General features: G+C 41.1%; 1 protein-coding gene across 1 annotated transcript in view; it reads left to right on the plus strand.

Annotated features, from left to right (window-relative positions):
* MANBA (mannosidase, beta A, lysosomal) overlaps positions 1–18,654 on the plus strand; it is a gene marked incomplete at its 5' end in the record, with an annotated part of 117,379 nt that overhangs the window by 94,315 nt on the left and 4,410 nt on the right. The window contains 3 exons of the mRNA XM_005862299.2: positions 13,624–13,768; positions 15,542–15,684; positions 16,706–16,963. Coding sequence (XP_005862361.1) covers positions 13,624–13,768; positions 15,542–15,684; positions 16,706–16,963 — 546 coding nt within the window. The remainder of the gene's footprint in view (positions 1–13,623; positions 13,769–15,541; positions 15,685–16,705; positions 16,964–18,654) is intronic.

Consider the following 18,654-nt stretch of genomic DNA (forward strand, 5'->3'; position numbering starts at 1 on the left):
GCTCCCACAGGGGGAGCTCTGCTCAGCCACAAACCAGCATAGTAGTGGTGGCGGGAGCAGTGCTAAGGATGTCCAACTGCATCTTAGGCCTGTTCCCCACTGGCAAGTGGACATCCCCCAAGGGCTCCTGGGCTGCCAGAGGGATGTCTGACTGCCAGCTTAGGCCCGATCCCCCAGGGAGCAGGCCTAAGCCAGCAGGTGGACATCCCCTGAGGGGTCCCAGACTGCAAGAGGGCACAGGCCGGGCTGAGGGACCCCCTGAGTGCACAAATTTTTGTGCACTGGGCCTCTAGTAACAACTATAACTGTGAAAGAAAGTAATGATAAATTGTACTTCATTAACATGGACATTTGTATATCAATAGCACCATTAAGATAGAGAAAAGGTTAGCCACGGATTGGGGAACAATATTTGTAATACATATACCTGATAAAAGATTTGTATATTATACAATAAAGAACTTCTATAAAGCAATAAGAAAAAGACAGATAACCTATTAAAAAATGGACAAAAGCTTCAAATAGGCACTTCTCTAAAGACAATATCCAAATAGTCAGAAAGTATAGGAAAGTCTGCTCAATTCCATTCTTAATCAAGGAAATGCAAATTAAAGCCATGCCAGGATACCTCTACTCGCAGTGTAATTTTAGCACAATGGCTAAAATTAAAAAGATTGACATTACCAACTGTTGGTGAGGAGGTAGGACAGCTGAAACTTTTTTTTTGAAACTTGTAGACATTGTTAGTAGGAGTGGAAATTTGTTTAACCACTTTGGGAAATGCTATGGCAATTTCTACCCAAGCTAAACATTTGCTTACTTTTGAGTCAGCATTTCTACTTCTAGCTATATACCCTAGAAAATTGAGTGCATACGTCTGTCAACAGACATCTAAAACAAGTGTTCATAGCAACTTTATTCATAATACCCCCAAACTGGAAACAACCTAAATATTCTTTAACAGAAGAATTTATAAGCAAATAGTGGTATATTTATACTACAGCGAATACTCCACAGCAATAAAAAAACAATGAACTACTAATATTAGCATCAACTTGGATGAATCTCATAGGCATTATATTGAGCAAAAGAAACACTGAAGTTTCAATATAGACAAAATGAATCCAGATGATAGAGAACAAATTAGTGGTGCCCACTCTTGTGGAGGGGGATGGTGAACTACGAATAAGAAAGGGTACAAGGAAACTGTCCTGAGTACTAAAACTGTTATATCTTGATCTGGGTGCTGGTTCCATGGTGTAAACATATGTTAAAAGTCACTGGATTGTACACTTATGATCTGTGTATGTTACATTTTGCACCTTCCTAGACTTTTTCTAAAACAGCTCTATTGAAATATAATTGACAGACCATAAAATTCACTCATGTTAAGTGTACAATGAAGTGGTTTTTACTATATTTATCAAGTCTTGTAACTGTCCCAGGTTCCAATTTTAGAACATTTCTTATATCTCAAAAGGATTCCTTGTGCCTATTTGCACTCATTCTCTTTTCTCCCCTTCAGCCCCAGGCAAACATTAATCTGCTTTCTATCTCTACAGATTTTACTTTTTTTCAGCATTCCATGTAACTGGAATCATACAATATGTGATCTTTTTGCATTTGGCTTTTTTTTTCTGACTATAATGTTTTTGAAGTTCTTCCATGATACAGTATATATCTATACCTCATTCCTCCTTCTTGCTAAATGGTATTCTCTTGAATGAATATGCCATCTTTTATTCATCTACTCATTAGTTGAGGGACATTTGGATCATTGCTAACTTTTGACTGTTATGATAATACTGCTATGAATACTTACATACAGATCTTTGTGCATGTATTTTAATTTCTCTAACATAGAAATATATGAGTGAAATTCCCGAGTTATGTAGGAAACTTATGCTTAACTTTTTACGAAACTATTGAACTGAATTTTGGATAATAATTTCATTTGAATGTTTCCATTTTACTTTTTTTATTTGCTAAAATTTCATGAAACTGTGAACTATGTGAAACTATATTAAAGCCTCTGCTTTGTTATTTGTTGTTTTGCCATTTCAAGTTCTGAGAAAAAAAGGTAAGAGCCTAATCCCAGTCATGTGAGTTGATCTGAGATAGATCACAAGTTTTTTGTCAAACATGATCACATTTACATTTTTGCATCTTAGCGCCTAAAAATGTACCAATTTCTATCTAAACTCATGCTCACCCTCATCAGTTTTTCCCCGTATGAAAATGCAAAGCCTCAGATAGAAGCTGAAGCAGAAAACTGTAAGCCAAAAGAATACCCTTTGTTAAAAGGCAAAAAAACTGGTTAAGAGAATTTCAAAGTTTCAATAATAATCTTATCAGTTAGGGAAGTTTTGCCATTGTGATGTGTAATTTATGAAATTACCTCACAGAACACAAGTGTAAAGATAAGGTTGATATCTGATCCTTTGAAAGTGTTACATTTCATTTTTATTAGCTTTTTGTAACGAATATTTTATAAAAGTCTCTCAATTTTAATATATGAAACAAGATTATCCGTGTGTGCGTGTGTATGTGTGTGTGTGTGTGTGTGTGTGTGTGTGTGTGTGTGTGTGTGTGTGAACCTTTTCAGCTGTTGTTTTTCATGCTGGCTTCTGTGTGTGTGTGTGTGTGTGTGTGTGTGTGTGTGTGTGTGTGTGAACCTTTTCAGCTGTTGTTTTTCATGCTGGCTTCCCTCCTCCCAGCTGTTCATTTTATGACTGATATTTTATTCTGTTTCCTCAAAACCATATTCAGAGAACTGACAGAAAGAATTCTTTCTGAACTTGTTAGCATTTGAGGTAGTTAGGAACTGGGTGGGCAAGTGTACTTCTATGTTGCTGGTTTTTGTTGGTGATGGTTTTGTCTGACAATTGAGTACTAATGTTCCATCAGGCCTTGGCTCACAACTGTACCTGTCTTTGCTGGTTCCACCTTGGGACTTTATGCTATATTAGATGGGATGTAAGATGAAAAAAAAATGCAAATTAGGATTTTTTTGTTTTTTAGTGCTGGATTTTCTTGACTGAAAGACAAACAGAGAAGGCTGGGGTAAAAAGTGTTTCCCCCTCTTACTACCTTGATTTTAGAACAGTCACCTTTAACCGTGTAAAACCTTCTGTGGTCCATTTTCTTTGTTCCCACTGCCCCCATTGTTGTTTTTCTCACAGACTGCCATACTGTTCTGAAGAACAGGGAACTGGCCTGTGTGCCACTTTTTCAAAACATCCTATTAAGCATTATTTTTCATAACTTTCTTTTATTTTAAAAATATTTTTTATTGATTTCAGAGAGGAAGGGAGAGGGAGAGATAGAAACATCAATGATGAGAGAGAATCATTGACCAGCTGCCTCCTGCATGCCCCGCACTGGGGATCGAGCCCGAAACCCAGGCATATGCCCTGACCAGGAATCGAACCTGGGACCCTTCAGTCCACAGATCAATGCTGTATCCACTGAGCCAAACCTTAGCTGAGGAAATAAGTTTCTTCACGTTTAGATGCTTCCCTATCTTCTCTTTATCTTATAAACTGCACAGGTATGCCGGGAGGCTCTTACCTCTTTAATTCTTCTAATATTCCAAACGAATATTTCCTCACCTTTTATTCTTCTACCACATGCTGTTGTACTGTATTCCGCATAGCCTACATACCCAGGCACACCCTCGTCAGCTGTGTCACACACACCTCACTGCTTAGCTGAGGACTGGTTAGCTACACCGACACATCTGAACTAACTGTTAGGTGACTTACTCTGCAGCTTGGCCTCTTACTAGGCTCTTAGAGAGGAAGCTGGGCTAGTGACAGTCTTTACTAACCCCTTAGCTCATATCCCCTCTAGTGATTTTATTTATTCTTTCACATACTTATTGAGTGTGTAATGGGGGCTAGATGCTTGAGGATGTCCTTGAGAGATTCATATTCTTTAGGGGTCCATTTTATCTCCCCATGTTGCAAGTAACTTGATCACAAGAAGAACAAAAGGCAGGCTGTGCCTCAGTGGGCCCAGGTGTTGATGACAGTTGCTACCCTAGAATAGTTATTTGTTTGGTAAACATCACTGAGTCATGATGGAAGATCCAGGCCATGCTGAGCTTTGAGAGGAATGAAAGTGAGATTACTAACATAGTCTATTACATACTAGTATATTATATTTATATGCATCATGTGATTTAGCAGTCAGGCAGATGATCAGCATTCTTTGAGTGTCTATTCAATGACTGGCCCCAGGCGATGAGGTGCTTTGTCTATGCCTCCTCATGTAATTCTAACATCTCCAGACATCTGTGTTACTATTTCCATTTATTATGTGAGAAAACAGAGACTCAGAAAGACTAAGTATTTTTGTCAAAATTCTCAGGGCAATATATGGAGCAGGTTTCCACTTTTAAAATTATATACCATCACAATTGTGATAAGAGGAATTCTATAACTACTGAGGTATTTGGTTGAATTAAAACATCTATTTTCAGCAGATAAGTAGAATAGACATCAGAAATTTGGTACATTAAAAAAAAAAAAGGCCCTATTGGAATAATAGAGAAAATCAACAAAACCAAAAGTTAGTTCTTTGAAAAGATGAGCAAAATAAAAAACCTTTAGCCAGACTAGCCCGGGGGGCGGGGGAAAGAGAGAAGACTCAAGTTACTAAAGTAGGAATGAAAAAGGAAGCATTACTATTGACCTTACAGAACTAAAAAGGGCGATAAAGGAATACTATAGACCTTATTGGAATAATAGAGAAAATCAACAAAACCAAAAGTTAGTTCTTTGAAAAGATGAGCAAAATAAAAAACCTTTAGCCAGACTAGCCCGGGGGGCGGGGGAAAGAGAGAAGACTCAAGTTACTAAAGTAGGAATGAAAAAGGAAGCATTACTATTGACCTTACAGAACTAAAAAGGGCGATAAAGGAATACTATAAACAATTGTATGACAATAAGTCATATCACCTAGATGAAATGGACAAATTCCTAGACACAAGCTATGAAATCTGACTCAAGAAGAAATAGAAAATCTGAAAAAAATCTATAATTAAAGAGATTGAGTCAGTAATAAAAATAAAAATGTCCTTTTACAAAGATGGCTTCACTAGTGAATTCTAAAAAACATAAGAATTAACACTAATCCTTCACAAACGCTTCCAAAAAATAGAAGAGGGGAAACCACCTCCTAACTTATTTTTAAGCCGTTATTACTCTGGTATCAAAACTAGATAAAGACATATCAAGAAAAGCAAACTATAGATAAATATTCCTTATAAATATAGACAGGAAAAATCTTCAACAAAATACTAGCAATCCAAATCTAGCAGCATATTAAAAAAATTATGTACCATAATCAACTGCAATTCATCCCAGGAATGCAACAATGGCTCATCATATGAAAGTCAAACACCTGTTAATAGAATAAAGGAAAAAATAACCATATAATCATCTCAATAGATGAAGAAAAATCATTTAAAAAATCCAGCACAATAATGAAAAAGATACCCCAATTAAAAATGGGTAAGAGATTTGAATAGGTATTGCTCCAAAGAAAATGACCAGTAAGTACATGAAATGATGCTCAATATCATTAGTCGCTAGGAAATGCAAATCAAAACCACACTGAGATACATAGATAGTGAGATATCTAGAACAAAAAAAAGAAAGTAAAAATACTAGTATATATGGAGATTTATTATAGTTATTGACTGACATGGTTATGGAGGCTAAGAAGTGCTAAAATCTGCCATGTGCAAGATGGGAAACCAGGAAAGCCAGTGATGTAATTCAGTTTGAGTCTGAAGGCCTGAGATCTGAGAGGCCATTGGTGCAAGTCCTGGAATTTGAAGGCCTGAGAACCAGGAGCTCCAATGTCCGAGGGCAGGAGAAGTTGGACGCCCCAATTCAACAAGAGAGAGAGAATTCGCCCTTTCTCTGCCTATTCAGGCCCTCAACTGATTGGATGATGCCCACTGACATTGGTGAGGGTGGATCTTCTTTACTCAATCTACCAGAAACATCCTCACAGTCACACCCAGAAATAATGTTTTACCAGCTATTTGGGCATTCTTTAATTCAGTCAAGTTTACACAGAAAGTTAACCATCACAGTAAGGATGTGGAGAAATTGGACCCTCTACGTATGTTGCTGGTGGGAATGTAAAACGGTACAACTGCTGTGGAAAAGTTTTTCAAAGAGTTAAATATTGAAATACTAGGGGCCCGGTGCACAAAAATTTGTGCACTCGGGGGGGAAGGGGGGGTCCCTCAGCCCGGCCTGTGCCCTCTCGCAGTCTGGGACCCCTCGGGAGATAACGACCTGCTGGCTTAGGCCTGCTCCCGGGTGGCAGAGGGCAGGCCCAATCCCTAGGTGCAGCCCCTGGTCAGGCTCAGAGCAGGGCCGATTGGGGAGTTGGGGCGCCGCCCCCTATCATGCACAGAGCAGGGCGGATTGGGAGGTTGCGATGCCACCCTCAGTCACGCTCAGGGTAGGGCCGATTGGGGGGTTGGGGCCCCGCCCCCTGTCACACTCAAGGCAGGGTCGATAGGGAGGTTGCACACCCAGAAATAATGTTTTACCAGCTATTTGGGCATTCTTTAATTCAGTCAAGTTTACACAGAAAGTTAACCATCACAGTAAGGATGTGGAGAAATTGGACCCTATACGTATGTTGCTGGTGGGAATGTAAAACGGTACAACTGCTGTGGAAAAGTTTTTCAAAGAGTTAAATATTGAAATATCATAGGACCCAGAAATTGTACTCTTAGGTATATATCCAAGAAAATGGAAAACACGTGTTGACACAAAAGCTTGTACATAAATGTTCATAGCATTTTTCATAATAGCCAAAAAGCTAAAACAGCCCAAACATGTATCAACTGATGAATGGATAAGAAAAATGTGGTACATATCCATACAATGAAATGTTATTCAGCAATAAAAAGGAATAAAATACTGATACATACACCATGGATGAACCTTGAAAACATGGTAAGTGAAGGAAGCCAGTCACAAAAGGCCACATATGGCATTATTCCACTTATATGAAATGTTCAGAATAGGCAAATCCATAGTAACAAAGTGGATTAGTGTTTTCAGAAGCAAAGAAGAGGGAAGAAAGAGGAGTGACTGTTAGCCATTACGGTGTTTGTTTTTGGGGTGGTGAAAGTATGCTGGAATTAAGTGATGTACAACCAGTAACTATACTGAGGCCAAGACATGGAAACAACCAGTGTCCCTTGATAGATCATTGGATGAAGAAGATGTGGTAGATATAAATACTGGGATACTACTCAGCCATAAGAAAAGATGAAATACTTCTATTTGCGACAGCATGGATAGAGCTTGAGAATATCACGCTAAGCGAAATAAGTCAGACAGAAAAAGTCAAGAACCACATGATTTCACTCATATGTGGGATATAAAACTGAAGGCAACAAATGAACAAACAAGACAGACAGAAACTCATAGATGGACGCAGACAACAGTGGGGGCAGGTAGTAAAGGGTAAAGGGGGTCAAATATATGGTGGTGGAGGGAGATTTGACTATGGGTGGTAAACACACAATGCAATGTACAGATGATGTATATTGTACACTGGAAACCTATATAATTTTATTAACTAATGTCACTCCAATAAACTTAATATAGAAAAAAACCCCCAATGAATTGTAAACTCAAAGGGTGAATTATATCTTAGTTTAGGACAATGGCTTTCTTGGAAGATTCTTATTGTCAAGATAACTTTAAGTAATTATATAAAGGATATAAATCACATCTGTTAGGAGAACTTAGCCACATGGCTACTCCTAGTTCCAAGGGTTGGAGTGTGATTCTGGAACATGCAGGTCACCTACAAATCTGTCACTCAGAAGGAAGGGGAGGATGGGTTTTTGTAGACAGCTGGTAACCTCCATCACAGAGCAGAGCTGGAATTGGAACCTTAGGTCTTGGTGTCCTGGTCCAATTTCTTTTTACCATACCATCTGTTTCTCTAAGGAGACTGATTTCATGAGTGTAATCAGGCAAGCTGCTGAATATAGGCATATTTTTGAAACTAAAATAAGATTTGTCTGCTAACATTGGGACTGAGTAACCTTGGAAATGACTAAGCATTTATCTTTAAATATGTAAAGTGGATTAGTGTTTTCAGAAGCAAAGAAGAGGGAAGAAAGAGGAGTGACTGTTAGCCATTACGGTGTTTGTTTTTGGGGTGGTGAAAGTATGCTGGAATTAAGTGATGTACAACCAGTAACTATACTGAGGCCAAGACATGGAAACAACCAGTGTCCCTTGATAGATCATTGGATGAAGAAGATGTGGTAGATATAAATACTGGGATACTACTCAGCCATAAGAAAAGATGAAATACTTCTATTTGCGACAGCATGGATAGAGCTTGAGAATATCACGCTAAGCGAAAAAAGTCAGACAGAAAAAGTCAAGAACCATATGATTTCACTCACATGTGGGATATAAAACTGAAAGCAACAAATGAACAAACAAGACAGACAGAAACTCATAGATGGACGCAGACAACAGTGGGGGCAGGTAGTAAAGGGTAAAGGGGGTCAAATATATGGTGGTGGAGGGAGATTTGACTATGGGTGGTAAACACACAATGCAATGTACAGATGATGTATATTGTACACTGGAAACCTATATAATTTTATTAACTAATGTCACTCCAATAAACTTAATATAGAAAAAAACCCCCAATGAATTGTAAACTCAAAGGGTGAATTATATCTTAGTTTAGGACAATGGCTTTCTTGGAAGATTCTTATTGTCAAGATAACTTTAAGTAATTATATAAAGGATATAAATCACATCTGTTAGGAGAACTTAGCCACATGGCTACTCCTAGTTCCAAGGGTTGGAGTGTGATTCTGGAACATGCAGGTCACCTACAAATCTGTCACTCAGAAGGAAGGGGAGGATGGGTTTTTGTAGACAGCTGGTAACCTCCATCACAGAGCAGAGCTGGAATTGGAACCTTAGGTCTTGGTGTCCTGGTCCAATTTCTTTTTACCATACCATCTGTTTCTCTAAGGAGACTGATTTCATGAGTGTAATCAGGCAAGCTGCTGAATATAGGCATATTTTTGAAACTAAAATAAGATTTGTCTGCTAACATTGGGACTGAGTAACCTTGGAAATGACTAAGCATTTATCTTTAAATATGTGAAGATTGCCCTCTTTAGGAAAGTGTGCATGGGTGTACAAATATAGGTACAATTTTAAAGGGAAAGAGTCAGTTCCAGAGAGAGTCCAGAGATCTAGGATTGTACAACTTCCCTTAGAAGAATAGTGGGAAGTGGCTTTCTGCACTTTTTTGAACAAACATGCCATTTATTAGTCCTGACAGGCACCCATTGGTTTGAGTAAACCCAGGTCCATGTTATTGGCACGGCACCATCTGTCTGTTGAGTGTACTTCACCATGCAGAGCCCAGAGTACTAAAGAGTCTTGATTTCTCCCCTTCACACTAAGTTACGGTATGATAGGCGACCAGTTAGAGCTTGCAAAGGTAGACGCTCTGCTTGCATTAAAAAATTTTTAATTTAAAAATTTAAAGCATTATTAATATTTACCTATTAAATTACAAAAGGTAAATTACAGCAAGGAACTTGGGAACAGAAATAAATAATTATTGCAGGGAGTTCTGAAAATTGGAATAGTTTAGGGACTGAAAACTCAAATTTTTTTTTTATTCTTTTTAAAAAAATATTATAATAAGTATTACAAAGGGTATTACATATATGTCTTCCCCCCCCCGCCCTTGCCAATCCCCTGCCCTCCCTTACCCCCCAGTGTCTTATGTCCATTAGTTATGCTTATATGCATGCATACAAGTCCTTCGGTTGATCTCTTACTCCCCTCCCTTCTGCCCCCCAACCCTCTCTGGCCTTCCCACTGCAGTTTGACAATCAGTTTGAGGCAGCTCTGCCTCTGTATCTATTATTGTTCAAAAGTTTGTAATGGTCTTTATTATCCATGAATGAGTGAGATCATGTGGTATTTTTCCTTCATTGACTGGCTTATTTCACTTAGCATAATGCTCTCCAGTTCCATCCATGCCGTTGCAAATGGTAAGAGTTCCTTCTTTTTTACAGCAGCATAGTATTCCATCGTGTAGATGTACCACAGTTTTCTAATCCATTCATCTACTGATGGGCACTTAGGCTGTTTCCAAATCTTAGCTATGGTGAATTGTGCTGCTATGAACATAGGGGTGCATAGATCCTTTCTGATTGGTGTTTCTGGTTTCTTGGGATATATTCCTAGAAGTGGGATCACAGGGTCAAATGGAAGTTCCATTTCCAGTTTTTTGAGGAAACTCCATACTGTCTTCCATAGTGGCTGCACCAGTCTGCATTCCCACCAGCAGTGCACAAGTGTTCCTTTTTCTCCACATCCTCTCCAGCACTTGTCGTTTGTTGATTTGTTGATGATAGCCAGTCTGACAGGTGTGAGATGGTACCTCATTGTTGTTTTGATTTGCATCTCTCGAATGATTAGTGACTTTGAGCATGTTTTCATATGTCTCTTGGCTTTCTGAATGTCCTCTTTTGAAAGGTGTCTATTTAGATCCTTTGCCCATTTTTTGATTGGATTGTTTATCTTCTTTTTGTTAAGTTGTATGAGTTCCCTATAAATTTTGGAGATTAGGCCCTTATCAGATATGACGTTGGCAAATATGTTTTCCCACGCAGTGGGTTTTCTTGTTGTTTTGGTGCTCCATTCTCACACAGCCCATAAAGCAGTGGCTGCTTTTGCAGGAATCTTGGGATGAAGACAGAGATTTCTTGTCTTTCTGGGCCTCAGGTGTAATTGCTACAGGGACAGGGACTGGATGTTGTGTCATAGGCCAATTATAGCTGGGTTGGCGGGGCATTATTTGGAAGCTCGGGTGATTTAAAACAGTTCAGATTCAGCAACTCTTTGAAACAAACATAAAGGTTACTTTCCGTGCTGATGGGGGACGTGAATTGATCATTGGTGTTGCTCTCAGATTAGTTTCTACTGAGATTTCACTTCTTGGTTGCTTCATCATTACTGAACTTTTTAGAAGTTGCTCCACAACACTAATTTTGTACAATACAGTAACTCAACATATCTGTGAATGCTTACTCAAGTGACTTAATTCCTGTGCCAGTAATCTAGGCCTAGAGGTAGATAAATTGCTTTCTTCAGTTGAGACAATGATGTTTTTGCAAGGATCTTGGCTGGAGATCCTGACCCTAATTGCAGATAGCTTGACTGACATAAAGCACAGTTCTCCGGTCTGTTTTTCTATTGCACCCCCTCTGACTTAGTGTTAGACTACTGCGTTCAGACAGTATTTTGTGATCATTTTGAGTTGGCCCCATTGCTGCTTTGTGTGTGAGATTCTTAGTTTCTTAGCGTATTTGCCTTTGGTCCTCCCTGTGGTCCTCCCTGTGATCCTCCCTGTGGTCCTCCCTGTGGTCCCGGTGGTCTGGTTCCTGAATGAGAAGCACATTTCTTTATCTGCTCACAGCTAACGGCGTCTCTTGCTTGGAAGATTTTAATAGCTGTCTGCATGGTGTCCCTGAATCCATTCTGGCCCCCTGCAATCCATTCTCCTTTCTGTAGCCAGAGTTGTCTTTTGGAAATACAACTCTGGTCCGTCACCCTTTAGCTTAAAAGCTTCTGTGCCTTCCAGTGGCCTTTAGGCTGCACAGAAAAACCTTCCCAGGTCCCGCCTCTCCCCAGCCTCTCTCCTGGGGCTCCCAGTTCTCTGTGCTCTGGGCACCTGAGCCTTCTTGCAGTTCTTCACTCGGGCCTTCTCCTCAACCACATGTTGTCCTCTCTGCAGCAAGGTTCTGCCTCTTTCCTTTCCTTTTTCCTCTTCTTTGAGGCCAATCCTCATCCCTCAGCTGCACCCTAACATCCAAGCTTCTAACGTTGCATACCTCTCCTCCTTAGCACTCATTCCTGTTTAAAGTTCACCTTTATTTGTGTGACTCTTGGATTAAGACCTGTTTCTACATAAACCAATAAGCTCCACAAGGGTGGGCTGTATCTTTTTGGCTGAGAGAGGGGCTTACCATTGCCAGCTTGTAACACATGCTGTAGGTGCTTATAAATATTTATTAAATGGCCACAATTTCTTCTTGGTTTACCCTTCTGGAATTTTATGGCTCTGCCTCATGTAAGTCGTCACTTCATCTATGACTTTTTCCCTAGCCAGCCTACATTTATCTAAAGCAGCGGTTCTGAACCCGTGGGTCGCGACCCCTTTGGGGGTCGAATGACCCTTTCACAGGGGTCGCCTAAGACCATCGGAAAACACATGTATAATTACATATTGTTTTTGTGATTAATCACTATGCTTTAATTATGTTCAATTTGTAACAATGAAGTTGGATGTCACCACACATGAGGAACTGTATTAAAGGTTCGTGGCATTAGGAAGGTTGAGAACCACTGACTAAAGCAGTGATGGCGAACCTATGACACGCGTGTCAGAGGTGACACGTGAACTCATTTTTTTGGTTGATTTTTCTATGTTAAATGGCATTTAAATATATAAAATAAATATTAAAAATATAAGTCTTTGTTTTACTATGGTTGCAAATATCAAAAAATTTCTATATGTGACACGGCACCAGAGTTATGTTAGGGTTTTTCAAAATGCTGACACGCCAAGCTCAAAAGGTTCGCCATCACTGGTCTAAAGGCTCTATCTTTATCTTGTTTTCCCAGCTTTATAAGAAGGCATCTGGGCTTAGTCTTCTAGTGACCAGATATGCAAACCTTCTTTCTTCCTCTAAGGCCATCCTTTCCTCTGACTGAGGAATCCTTGCAGCCCTGACCATCTCTCCGGGTTCCCCTTGGTGACGTCTCCTAATGAGCTCCCATTTATGAGCCTTTCCCAGCTACAACTCCAAGCTGGGAGCATGTGACACCCACAGTCTCAGCAGCAGCAGCAATAAAAGAGATTGATTTTCAATGATAATGGCAGTAATTAAGGTTCCTACATGAATTTGTTATTGCCTCTTAAACAACTAAACTCGCTTGTCTCATTGCTGCAGTTTACCATCTCTTCTGCCATGATGAAGGAATTGCATTCTTAAGAAATTTTACATTCTCAAAAGTCATGATATAAAAACAATTGCTTGACTAGGAAAAACGGGGATAGGGATTGGTCAGGATTAGACTCAAAATAAAGGTATTTTTCCTACAGAATTTTTTCTAATAAAGCTTTAAAAAAACAGCTCTGCAAATGTTAGTAAAGCCCATCACTGCAAAACCTTAGTGTTTCACTACATATAGCATTTGCTCTGGAGTAAGTCTTTGTTTCCCATCATTGCCTACACTACCGTTAGCAAAGAACCTTTACACCGTCCTGCTTCTTTGATTACCCAATTGTTATAATGAACCAAACACCAAGCCTTCCAAACCAACCAGCTTTTACAGACAATAGCTTCTCTCATGCTAAGGGGGTAGTTCAAGATCTAGTATAATAGTGGTATATGTAATGCTAATCAAATTCTCTGATTTATTCCATTTGCTTTAAAAACAAACAGTCTGTAATTTTCTCAGATCTGGACAGCCTACATCAAACAATCACACCTGTGTTTGAATGTTCTCCCCGACTCAGGTGATGCAGGCCCAGTGTGTCAAAACAGAAACTGAATTCTACCGCCGCAGTCGCAGCGAGATAGTGGACGGAAAAGGGCACACCATGGGGGCACTGTATTGGCAGCTGAATGACATCTGGCAGGCTCCTTCCTGGGCCTCTCTAGGTAAGTGTTTCAGCATTCCTTGTGTGTGAGAGAGAAAGCAATATCTGTGGGGAGAGGCGCTGAGAAAACCCAGAGGCCGAGGTAAGGAGATTCTCCAGCAGCTGGTCAATGAACTGGACCCCCACCCACTACCTTCACAGTCTTTCCAGGAGCCTGAGAGGCAGCCTCGCTATGAGTTCTGTGCTGGGCAATGTCACAAAAGCGGGCTAACAAGGTGTGTAGATTCATGCACGGAGATCTCAGTTACGTGTCATAATCATTGCTTAGATTTGAATTTATTTAAGAGGACTTTCCAAGGCAAAGGAGCATTTACGTAAGCATCTCTTCTTCCGTTTAGGAGACTTCAACCATGTGGAAGGTTGGCCCCACTAAGTGTTAAAATGTCCCTTTGCTTGACTCCCGTTTAAGACCATGAGGTCATCTTTATTCTGCCCTATTTATCTCTTGAAAGGGGAGGTTGTAGTCAGAAGTCCAAGTAGGAAGGGTTCTCAACTGAAGCAGTCCAACTAGCAATTGGTGAGATGACTGGCATGGCACTTGCAGTTTGAATTATTCTTCTTTGCTACATGAAAAACCATCCAGAAGTAATGAGAAATCTTTGGCCTTCACCCGAGGTGGTTTGAAGCAAAGTTCAGTTAATACCAACAAAAGTTTGGGGTCAAAAATGAGGCAAAGCCGTGAAGTAAAAAGACCATGTTGCTGGGTAAGGCCTTAAACCAGCTATGGGGAAATCCATGGTATATTTCCCCATTCTCCACAGGCTTTGATTAGTGCCAGGTCACCTCTTGAGGGGCACTGGAGTTTTGATCAAGTTAATCTGGCTAAACTCTTTATCAACACCAACCAGACGAAAGGGTATTGGATGAGAATCACAGGTAGAGCATGGGGGGAATAGCCCTTAACACAGGATGAAGAGATACTGTTTAGAGACACTTGGGCAGTATTTACTTATTTATTTATAGAGGAAGGGAGAGGGAGAGGGAGAGAAACATCCATGTGAGAGCGAAACATTAATCGATTGCCTTCACCATGTACCTACCAGGGATTGAGCTTGCAACCTGGGCATATGTCCTGACCGGGAATCGAACTGGCAACCTTTCGGCACATGGGACGACCAACTGAGCCACACTGGCCAGGGCGAAATATTTTTTAGTTTGTGGGGTTAGCATACTAGACTTGCCAACAGGGCACAGCATTCTGCAGGTCCTCGGCACCTTGTAACTGTATGTGAGGCACTGTCATTAATTGCTGTCGGCTGGGTGTTCTGCAGTCGGAACTTGCCGGCCACATTAGTGACAGAGCTTGTTTTGTCTCCCTCAGAGGACTGTGCTCATGGGAACAGGAGACTGAGCCCCAAGTCATTCTTACAAAGGACTGTTCGTAACCGGTGCTCCCTGCCGGTGCTGCTGGCTTCCTTCTTCACATGTGTATAGTGAAAAGGAGCAGGGGCGCCTTGAGCTCCCAGAAGCAAGGAGTCAGCTCTGGGCCCGAAAGATGGGCCTGTGGCATGTTTGACCTAACTGCTTGAGCCCCTGGTTCCTCATTTGAAAATGGTTGTTAATGTGTGCATCCCCCAGATGTGAGGATAATACGTGGTAACGTCCAAACTGCTCAGAGCCCTCAGCAAACGTGGGTTCCTGAGCTTTCTGGGTCTCCCTTCCACTCTCAGTCCTTAGGATCATGACAGATTCATACTCACTGGGTCGTGTGGGTGATGATTCTGACTGACGGCTTGGCCCTGCCCACCTCCTAACTTTCCTGACTGTTTTTTAGAATACGGAGGAAAGTGGAAAATGCTTCATTACTTCGCTCAGCATTTCTTCGCGCCACTGTGGCCAGTGGGTTTTGAGGATAAAGGAGTGTTTTTTGTCTACGGGGTGTCAGACCTTCACTCGAACCGCATGGTGACGCTCACTGTAAGTTGATTGGCGTTTCTCTCTGTGATGGAGAGTTTTAGGTTATTTCTTTAGTTATTTGGTGCTTTTTCTTTTAGGAAACAGAAAAGAGAAATTAATTTGTACCAAAATGGTTCTAGCGCCTGGAGTAGAAAATGGGCTGTCCCAGAGTCAGCATATCTCTTTTCAGGGTAAAACTGTTGTTTATTCTGTGACCTTAAGCCCAATGTCTTAGTGATTCAGTTTCCTCATCTGTAAAATGATACCAGCCTATCTTCTTTTTAAAAAAATATATTTTTATTGATTTCAGAGAAGAAGGGAGGAGGAGAGAGAGATAGAAACATCAATGATGAGAGAGAATCATTGATGGGCTGCCTCCTACATGCCCCCCACTGGGGACTGAGCCTGAAACCTGGGCATGTGCCCTGACCAGGAATTGAACCCTGACCTCCTTGTTCATAGGTTGACACTCAACCACTGAGCAACGTCAGCGGGCCAGCCTATTTTCTAAAAGGCTTCCTATGGGTAGTGGATAAAAGAATTAGATGCAACTGAATTATAAAGTGCCACTTAAATGTAAGCTTATTGATAATCATGGAAAGCAGGAAATAGCTTTATTGAGAATGCATACGTGGAAAAGTAAACTTGGATTGAAAACAGTGCTAGGCGAAAAGAAAGGGTAGAAACTCGTCTTGGGCAGCAGCAGTTTGGAGGACATTGAGCATAGGTCATGCTTATGGAGTAATGGCGGTGCCTGGGTACTTGCCTCCCATAGATCGCTTCATTGAATTCTCACAACAGCCCGCAGAGTTAGTGCTGCTATTATTCTCATGCTACAAAGGAAGAAACAGAGACTCTGAGAACCTGATTAACTTGCTTAGTTACACAGCTAGTACTTGGTGGGGCGGAGGTTAAACCCGGATTTCATAGTCTCTTAACCATTCCTGCTGTTCTGACTTTCGTCAATGATTATGACTATTTTCCTCTTAAAAAAGTAGTAACCCAGGAACGTTTGCTTTTGTTCTGTGTTGTTTCTCCTCAGGTGAGAGTGCACAGGTGGAGTTCCCTGGAGCCTGTGTGCTCTCACAGGACCCCGGATCTTGTGATGAGAGCAGGGAAGGCTGTCCTCCTCTATCAGGAGCCGGTGTCTGCAATGCTGCAGAGATGTGGGCATTGTACACGGCAGAGCTGTGTGGTTTCCTTTTACCTGTCAGCCAACAGCAAACCCTTGAGCTCAACCAACTATCACTTCCTGTCCTCACCGAAGAAAGCCGAGGGGCTCCAGAAGGCAGACATCACTGTAAGCACCGGTCGGTGGGGTCACCGTGGCCTCGGGAGCTGCCCTGCTCCTGGGCAGGCACACTGCATCTTGCTGTTTGCAAACTTTTCCCTTGGAACAGAGTTTCCCCAAGGCCTGGGAATTTTGGCTCCTTCCCACTGGAAGCAAAGGCCAAATGATTTTTATTTCTAATTCAGCATTTGTCAAAGTTTTTGGTTCCTGCTACTCCTACTGTCCCATCAGCCCTCCCTCTTGGGACAGTGGAGGGAGAGGCACCAGTGTCATCAGGGATTCCCCCCTCTCTCCCTCCCAGAGTGCCAAACTCGGTCCTGGGGCTTTAGTGCACCAACCCCGAAGTATTATTGTTGATGTAACAGGGGTCCTCAAACTTTTTAAACAGGGGGCCAATTCACTGTCCCTCAGACCGTTGGAGGGCTGGACTATAGTTTAAAAAAAAACTATGAACAAATTCCTATGCACACTGCACATATCTTATTTTGAAGTAAAAAAAAAACAAAACGGGAACAAATACAATATTTGTATTTGCATGTGGCCCGCCGGCCGTAGTTTGAGTACCTGGTCAAACCTGTAGAGAATTTTCGTAAGAGTTTATTTGAGCCAAATTGATGGTACATGCTGAGGAGCAAGATCTTAAATCCTCCAGAGAATAACAGCTTTGCAGCTTCTTTTATGCATATGAAATTAAGGAGGGAACAAGGAAGATTGCATGAAGGTGGGAGGAAGCAACACAGGGATTGTATTACAGGATAGTTAACAAGATTGTGTGCTGTCTGGAGTGTTAATACCCCTTCCAGGTTATTACTTCTGGACTTTCTTTCTGTATTTATTTTTTATTTTAATCTAATCTATCTACCTATAGATAGATACTGGTTAACAAAATTATACAGGTTTCAGGTGCATAGTAGTAATTCCACAACATATCATCTGTGTACTGTATGGTGTGTTCACCACCCCAAGTTGAGTCTCCTTCTATCACTTCTGGTTTTTCAAAGGTGTGTTAACCTAGATACACGGCAATGATGGGCAGGGTTTACTTAAGGCAAAGATAAACCTTTTACTAAAGAAGTTATAGGTGTGGGCGTGACCCCCCACCATGACCTGCCCAGTTAGGAATTTATGATCAGATCACCCTATGAAGTTACTTCCCACAGAACCCCATTTTTTCATCCACTTTATCATCTGTGTTTACAAGTGAGCAAACTAGTCTAGAGGGACTGACACGCTCAAGGAACGTGCTCAGGGAAGCATCGGAGCCAGGAGGAGCACTCTAATTTTGAGATTTTAAGTAGAGTCTATTAATCTTTAAAATTTTCATTCTACGCTCCTTGATTTATTGCTGCAAAGTAGCTTAATTATCAAATCTACACTAATAAAAGAGAAACATGGTAATTGGCGTACGACCGCTACCCTTTTCATTGGCTAATCAGTGAGTATATGCAAATTAACTGTCAGCCAAGATGGCGGCCGGCAGCCAGGCACTGAAGCGAGCACGAGGCTTGCTTGCTGCAGACTCCAACGTTCCCCGCCTCACTTGCCAGCCTCTCAGTTGCAACTCTAAGCAACTATATACTATGTTGCAAATAAGAAGGTAAACAAAACCCCAGAAAACAGCCGGACTGAAACCCAGCCGGACCGAAACATTGTATCCATCTTTTCAGCAGCGAGGCCTCAGAGCTAAAGCTGGCCCAAAA

Source organism: Myotis brandtii, unplaced genomic scaffold (genome assembly GCF_000412655.1).
Source record: "Myotis brandtii unplaced genomic scaffold, ASM41265v1 scaffold163, whole genome shotgun sequence".
Taxonomy (NCBI): domain Eukaryota; kingdom Metazoa; phylum Chordata; class Mammalia; order Chiroptera; family Vespertilionidae; genus Myotis; species Myotis brandtii.